We start from the raw sequence: 8,486 nt of genomic DNA, 5'->3' as shown, positions 1-8,486 counted from the left end.
CTGCGCTTTCTCGCACTTCACTTTAGCGCACACTTCTAGATCCTTGCTGCACTCACTTCCCCTTTAGGGTCGAACACACTTGTCTTCTCAAGTATAGCAGACTAGGCAACGTGCGACCTTACAACATTTACAGATACAGTCAGAAGCCTTGTTCATGCCTCACAGTATTGTTGTTTCTACACCGCCCTCTACCAATGTATTTTTTTCACTTGCACTGCACTATACTGTCACCTATATCAATTGCATAGCTAGCATACTGTACATTACATGCAGGTGAATGGATATGTATTTGTTAAGGATGTTCCATATTGAGAGCACTAGAATCAGCGTGGAACTGGTCTATGAATGTGCATGTGTCTTCCCAACTGGAATGACATACAACTGACAGAGCACAACACAAAGCTGCTTGATGCTGAGCATATGCAATCTTGCCTTCTCTTTCTGCAAGACACTTGGACCAGCTCTGATTCGCACACTCATCCCAAGACATGGCTTGCCAATTAAAGAACTTCAAGATCCTCTGCATCTCCTCCTGCAACAACTCAACCTCCTCCTTCCACCGCATTGCATGCACCCTGGCTTTGCACCATTTGATTTTCATGTCTGGAAGATGTGTGAGATGGGGTGGGATAACAAATCCATAAGTTCACATACCTTCCATAGATTCGTCATTGCCCAACTCATCTCCATGTGCACCCCTCATATTCCAAATCCAAGACAGCTTGCACCTTCCCTCAGTCTGGCCCCACAGGAGATCTGACATTCCCTGGATATCTTCATGATTGAGTGGCCACAGGGAGGACTGCCAGCCTGTCTCCTTGACGAGGGGAGTGAGAATGACCAGCACCTTGCGCGCATCCTGATATTGGCTGAATGTCACCTTGATTCTTGTATTGATCCCTTTGAGTGTGTTATGTACTCTGGTGTTGGCATCTTGACCACGTAGGTTCCAGTCCTTGTACTTGAGGACAGCAGTTTGTGTGCAGAGATTAGAGTGCAGGGAATGGAGGGTATCATCAGCTTGTGCATATCTAAGTTTCCACTCAATGGTCTGAAATTTGAGGTTACAAGTAGTGGTTCCACCAACTTGAGAAGGAAGCAAAAGCTGGAAAGATTCAGGAGTGATGACACTGTTGGCCTTGTCCTGTCGTAGGGCTGCAAGCATTGGCATGTATAGTTCCTGGACTTTGACCCAAGCCTTGATCTGGCACTGAAGACTGTTACTGTGTTGAACAAGCCTACCTTCTTGAGTATCTGTGGCATGAATGCCTAGACCCACCTTGTCAGCTGTAAGATGTCGTCTGATGCATTTTATTAGTGAATACTCGTTCAGCTGAATATCAATCACTTACTGTTGTTCTTCAAATTCTAGGCCACTGCTAATCAGTGTGCTAGGTGAACAATCTTCATGCAGTGCATGGGAGCTACCAAGTTCTATTTCCAATGCCTTGTCTTTTGTGAGTTCGAGATGCACAGAAGCAAGGGTGATGTCTGCATGATGCTGACATCAGATATTATACACAAATAACTTGATGTACTCACTTTCTATGCTTTGTTCATATGGGTTTGGCTGGGAGGTATCACATTCCCATGCCTTGACCTCCTCTTTCCACCTGCTCAATGCTTCTGAGTATTCTTCTTTCAGCCTGTCATATCCCGTATTCCGGACCTACATCCAATAATATTCCCACGCCTCATCCGGACCTTCGGATGTCCTATCCATGTCTCCAGTACCCATCCGGATCCCTGCACCTCTGCACATCCACATCCGCATGTCCACATCCAGATCCCTTATCCTTCGCAGCTAGCCTGCATCATTTATCCTTGTCCCGTTGCCCTAATGCCACATTCTATATATCCACGCATCTCATCCGGACCATATCCGATCCGGTCCGATCCGATGTATAGATCTGTTTCCTATCCAATATACGATAAGCTTTGTAATTCATTTCCTGTGCATATAACATTAACACAGCCTATCCGGTATTCCTTGTTACCGTTACCTTGGTTATATCTATTACTGGTATGCTTACTGATCTGTTAACCTATGTTCATTTCCGACTCGTGTTTGTCAACCTCTGCATATGCTTCGTACATAGCCTTGGACTCTGCTTATTGATCCTTCCGTTATTTCTCTTAGTATATAAACTCGTGTATATGTCTTGTAGTACCTCAGTCTGAATATCATATTAGTCCTCGCACTAGTCTTCACTCTAAGTCCTCATATCAGTTCTAGTCTTCCAACTTAGTTGTTATCCATCTCAGGCCTAGGGAGTTTCTCCCTAGGCCGGAGCTCTGCTTATCTGATACTCCGCTCATCCGCTCATCCGATCCTCCGTAGTTTCCGGAAGTTCATCTGGATCTTTCCCGCGGTCCTCCGGACCTATTCTGCTTCGGACTTTGTCCTTGCAGCCTTTCCTCTGTTTACTTCTACTCAGGACAAGTCCCGAGTAGCCATTATACATATCCGTATCAGGACGAAACCTCATCGTAATTTCCGGAACTTTCCCACACTCATCCAGAAGTTACTTGCACCCGTCCGGAAAGTCCTTCCGAAGTTTCCCGCACCTTCGGATGTCCTTCGGACGTCTTCGGACTTTCCTCGGACACCAATCTGAAATTAAGGGCACATGCTTGGGTAAGGGGCGCAGCGCACGAGCTGAAGCCAAGCCCCTCAGAATCAGTCCTACCCTTTGTGCATGGTCTTAACACAGCCCTTCTTCAAGATCATCCAGAGCTGCTTCATGTTCTGATAGTTTGGGCAAGGCATCTTTCATCTTACGCAACATTGTGTGACCTGAACATGCATTAGTGATGCATCGGTACACAGCACCTCTTTCTGTAAAAATAACTTATGTAGACCAGCGATCTTCCTCCAGTTCCAATCCCCAAAAAAATCATCCAATGTGTCTTGTCTCACGCCTGGACCCATCTCTTTGGTGCTTGATGCCACAGGGTTGATATTTGCCCACCCTCACTCCGGAGCTTCTCCATCTGTTCGTCTGACCCTGGGTGCAAAATTGAACAAAAATCTAGTTTGGCATTGTTGAATGTGAGCAGGTAGATGGAATTTAGGGACAAAGAAGGTAATTTTCTTGGTGTCATGGTTCAGTCGCATGGAAGGGGGAAATGACATCATGTGATGCCATAGATTCTTATTCCATTAGCACACAATATCATATGAGACATTGAGAATATCAACAGTGGTATGCTGAAGAGTCAAAAAAATAGATAATCCATATTTATGTATCTAGATGTGGTGGAATATCAGTATTTACAGTTGTCTGAGTCTGACATATACCAAACTCACTTTTCTCCTTTCTGGAGGTCCCCAACTGCTGTCGGTAGCTTCATGTTGTGGTGAGCACAGTCAATGGTACCCAGCCCCGTAGCTGCCAGACCATGATGTAGCACTCAAGCTCGCACTAGGCTCGTATTCAGCCATTTCACACATCACATCAAATGTCCGTCACACGATATCCACTTCCCAATGCAACCTGACACATACCCACCACACCCGACACTTTGACTAGTGGACCTGACACATCAGCTGCATTGGACCCAAACAGGTGAGACTACTGTCAGACCTAGTCAGAGCTACTGTAGTACTCTTAGCCTAATATTGAACCTGCTGCCAAGGAACTCACAATGAGTATTCAAACAGACTCAGGAACAGGTGGCCTTGGACTTCAATACCAAGTCCCCTTTTCAATAGCTAAAGCCTAACTCACAAATGACTACTTTGGCCCAGTATAACACGCAGATGTCTGAGGTCAGTGATTCACTGTCAACACCTAAAGTCTCCCCACAAGACTATCCTAAGTCTTCAGTGGACAAAAGAGGCAACACCAAACTTCTGGGTAAGAATGAGACTGAAACTTTGATACTTGAGAGAAAGTTGATAGGAAGGAACAACAACACAATCAGACCGCTACAACAGAAACACTAACACTGTCATGTTCACAGAGACTGTTAGCAACACACAGAGATGGTAATCACAGAGATAGGATTTGTAAGCTTTCCCACAGGATAACCTTATGCAAATATATTTTTCATAGTCACCTGATATGTGTGAAAATCTTTCTGAGTCATCCTCATGGCTGACTAAGCAAAACTCATTGCAAAATTAAATGGACAAAAATATTCAGTCCGCTCACATATAATCTCATAAAATGAAAAAAGCGAAAAATATTCCCTTAGCCTCAGTCTGACTTCAGGTCACAGAAAAAAATGATTTCATAGGGCATAGGGCTCATAGGAGAGTATTAGTCATCCATGCACTGAACCAGTTTGGTGCAGGTCACCGCAGCGCCTCGTGTTTATTTACAAAACATCAGATCCGAAATTCTTTGGCTGCTACTTTTGCCTATAGGGTTCTGAATTTCTATGTACTTATATATATATCAGTTTCCACATAGCATATTCATCATCCAAGTAGTAGGGAGCCGTTTCCCAATGCTTTGTGGTCAAAACCCGATATCCTGTAGTTCTTAGTTGACATTGCAAATATTACTGCTCTTTTTATCCGAAACACCCGCTGTAGAAACAACAATACAATGAGGAACAAAAGAAGCTCCTGACTGTATCTGTAAAAGTTGTAAGGTCGCGCGCTGCCTAGTCTGCGTTACTTGAGAAGCAAGTGCGTTCGACCCTATAGGGGAAGTGAGTGCAGCAAGGATCTAGAAGTGTGCGCTTAAGCGAAGCGCGAGAAAGCGCAGGAGCGCGCAAGGTACAAAGGCGCGGGAACGCGCAAGGTACAAAGGCGTGGGAACGCGCGCGCGTATTAGCGCGAAGCGCGGGAAAGTGCGTGCGCATATGCGGAAATGAGAAACTAAGCTTAAGTAGTGATATAAAGCAAGATAAGAGATATAAGAGTGCAAAATGTAAAGGAATAGCTTTCTACTATATTCTGCTAAGTAGTAAGTGGGTAGTAACTAGTAAGTGAAAAGTAGGAAAAGTAGGTCCAGTGTAGTATGTACTGCTGGCGCTTATATAGCGCGCCTAAGCGCGCTCATGCGGAGCCGAAGCGCTACCGAGTAGGTATGTAAAAATATATATGAGTGAGAAACTATGATAAAAATAAAGGTGGAACTATGCTAATAAAGGAAATGGAAATATACATACTAGGGAGCTTGGTGGACAGTGGATGGATGCATCTGGATGGCTGGCGCTATAGGGCGCGCAAGCGTGGGAACGCGCGCGCGCGTATACATCGTGAAGCGTGGGAATGGTGCGCGCATGGCGCGCGTTGCGTGGGAAAGCTGCGCCTCATATAGAGATAGCTGCGGGTAGCGCACAGAGTAATGCTATGAGTTTGTGCTGTATACTCCTTGGTGAAAACTACCATATCACGCCATGAGAGGCATGATTCTCTACACCGCCGTTATCAATAATCTGCATACCGCTCGCTATACCCGATGTTTCCTTCCAAACCTGATGCAAACCCGCACCTGAAACCCACTAACCTGCAAAACCCAAAAACATTGGCTGACACTTTGGCATTAGACTAGTAATTATACCCATGGATTCTGTTTCTCGTGCTCAGACTTTTGACACTTTATTGATTGACTAACTATAGACTTATTCCAATAGCAAACCCCTCGGGTCAAACACACTTGTCTAGCAAGTATAGCAGACTAGGCTGTGCAAGACCACTACAACATTTTTATATTGCTGACACTTCATATAGTATCAAGCATTGTTGTATCTTTACAATGATTTGATTTGGTATCTGCCATGTTCACCGCATTGTGGCTTGAACAAGTAGACTTCTGTTTGATATGGTATCAGTATAGAAAATAACAACTACCAAAAAACTCACCTCCTGGCTAATATCAGAATTATCATTCAGGAAGGCCTTGTATGCACTTTCCTCAACGAAGTATCCCCAGCCATTACTAAGGCTAGGGTCCAAGCTATCTTTTGACACAACTTTACATTTCAGCTGGAAATTTGTGTCAATGGCCACAAATAGGCCATACAACCAGCGTTTAGTGAGGGGGGCCTCTCTCCAGTTGGATGGTAAGTTCTTCCCAGGCTGCAGGCAGGCTGGACATAGAACAGCATATGCACCCTTTGTTGGGATCGTGCGCTCTTCCAGATCGCTTGAGCATTTTGAGATGACGCCATTCATGTATCATCCTCATGAATGAGTCATATCGATCCTAAAGAGAAATAAGTCAATGTCTCACATGGTGCTGGAATAGGACCCACTTTGATAGGACTGATCCCTGTGTTATCAGACCTCCACATTAGTGCATAATAAAACTCATAGGCAGACACCTTCGACTCGAAGGACAAGAGGTGAAATTTTTCTAGAAGGCGAAATGTAGCAGCCATTTTAGGGTCTGCAGTAGTTGAAGGAAATAGTGACATGCTGAAGGAGTTGTTGTACATGGGTTGTTGCCAGAGTGCAGTCACAAAAATCCAATGCTACCTCATGGATGCCATGAGAATCTATAATGACAAAGTCATCATTGAATGCACGACAGGGATTGGGACATGTATGACCTATTTGCGTGACCAAGCTGGATCCGAAAAACTAAGGCTCTTCAGGCTTGCAGATTCAAAGTAATCACTGTTCCATTTCTGTAGTATGTCTAGTTAGTTCATATCCTGCATTATTGAGTAATTTAGCACCTACCTGTAACCAATGTAGTGGGTGATTCTTGTGCATCATCACTGTGCAAGAGGAACAACAGAGTTCAATCCCAAAACAGTCTTCACATCAATATTCTGGATGTGGATTACCACAACCAGAACAGGGCTCTGCCCTAAGGTCACCTCATCCTTCAAGTCATAACATCTCCTCAAGGAACAGGGCACAATCCTTGAGCCACATTAGCAATGGATGATTCTGAATAATGTTAGTAGCAACAAAAAGTGTGATTCTGTCTTATTGACTTACTCCCATAGCACTTCATCTACTTGGACATTCAACATCATCATTGGCGCCCCATGATAGATTGGGTGAATATTCATTAAATTCTACGTGCGCATTGAGTTCAGCACATGCAGGCAGATCAGGTCGCATGGTTGGTTGAGCATTTTTGGGAGGTTGAACATATCTACATGTATAGCTTATAGAGCCATCTCCATGGACTTGATACTGCATGTGTTGTTGTTGCTTGGGTCCTGAAGGCCTGGGATGTGAGTAAGAATTGAGGCTCAGCCTTTTCTGACACTTCTTAGCCCTTGATAGACTAGAGTCCATAATGAAGCAACTGATCAAACTTGAAATTCCTGAATCATACAGCATACAGTGAATCTTTAGTTGTACATATCTCAGCCTTCTGTTAAATTTCAAATAAACAAGCTCAAACAACCTTCAAACACACATAAGTCATTGTGCAGCTCTATCGTTGTTGTCATCAAGGTACTGTAGTATTGTGCTTGGTTGAAGTTCCTGTGTGAGTATTTATCTTCAATACTGTATGGCTGTATCTCACTCATTTGACTTCCCAACAATGGCTACCAACAATACCAGCTCATCCAATGATGACGCTCAAAGCAGCCTTGGTGTGTTTTTGCCTGTCACTGACTCAAATACTTTGGTAATCCATACATATTTCAGATGCTGTATTGCAAGTTGTGCAACTGCTGTCACATGATGATGCACAATCACTCGTTGAAGTGATCACTGACCAGATACAGGCCACTGCACTTCCTGCTGTGCGGCCAGCTCCTGCTCCCATCGTCCCAGGTCAACCTCAAGTTCAAGGTCATCTTTTTCTTTACTTTTTCATATTTCCTAACAATCAAATATCAGCTCAGTGCCTCCTGCAGTTAAGTTTCATTCCCTAACAGTCAAAGCTCCCATCATCTCAGGTCAACCTCAAGTTCAAGGTCATCTTTTTCTTTACTTTTTCATATTTCCTAACAATCAAATATCAGCTCAGTGCCTCCTGCAGTTAAGTTTCATTCCCTAACAGTCAAAGCTCCCATCATCTCAGGTCAACCTCAAGTTCAAGGTCATCTTTTTCCTTACTTTTTCATTCCCTAACACTCAAATATCAGCTCAGCATGCCCTGCAGTTCAGTTACAGGCCGCTGCACTTCCTGCTGTGCAGCCAGCTCCTGCTGCCATTGTCCCAGGTCAACCTCAAGTTCAAGGTCATTTTTTTTTTACTTTTGCATTCCCTAACGCTCAAATATCAGTTCAGCGCCTCCCACAGTCCAGATACAGGCCACTGCACTTTCTGCTGTTGTGTAGACTTATCCTACCCCGATGACGCGCTCTGGCTTCTACTGTTTTCCACATCTCCCACTGACTGAAGTCATCATTAATGGTAAAACAAGGGGACAGCAGCATTATTGTGGATTTATATTCAATGTTCCACGTGCTGCGGCCCTTGGTCCATTCTACCTCATTACCCACAGTCGCCAGGTAGGTGTCTTTGAGACATGGTGCGTATTTTCATTGGTTCCATGTTCTTACCCTGATTCTCTTGCAGGCAACACACATCCCCTTATGTACTTAGTGTTAGC

General features: G+C 44.3%; 2 protein-coding genes across 2 annotated transcripts; both read right to left on the bottom strand.

Moving 5' to 3' along the window:
• Positions 1-292: 292 nt before the first annotated feature.
• On the bottom strand, positions 293-1,738 carry F5891DRAFT_1189006 (uncharacterized protein; the record flags this gene model as incomplete). Its single annotated transcript, XM_041367083.1, has 6 exons — positions 293-334; positions 380-603; positions 655-1,301; positions 1,353-1,491; positions 1,543-1,613; positions 1,674-1,738. 6 exons carry the CDS (start codon positions 1,736-1,738, stop codon positions 293-295), a joined length of 1,188 nt encoding a protein of 395 aa, XP_041225497.1.
• A 4,146-nt stretch (positions 1,739-5,884) lies between these two features.
• F5891DRAFT_928036 (uncharacterized protein) lies at positions 5,885-6,061 on the bottom strand (the record flags this gene model as incomplete). The annotated part of the gene is made up of 1 exon (XM_041373906.1): positions 5,885-6,061. A coding segment is annotated over one exon (177 nt), but the record flags the coding sequence as incomplete, so codon positions are not given.
• Positions 6,062-8,486: the final 2,425 nt, after the last annotated feature.

Source organism: Suillus fuscotomentosus (genome assembly GCF_016647785.1).
Source record: "Suillus fuscotomentosus strain FC203 chromosome Unknown F5891scaffold_29, whole genome shotgun sequence".
In the NCBI taxonomy this organism is placed as follows: domain Eukaryota; kingdom Fungi; phylum Basidiomycota; class Agaricomycetes; order Boletales; family Suillaceae; genus Suillus; species Suillus fuscotomentosus.
This window is presented reverse-complemented; position numbering and strand designations above follow the sequence as displayed.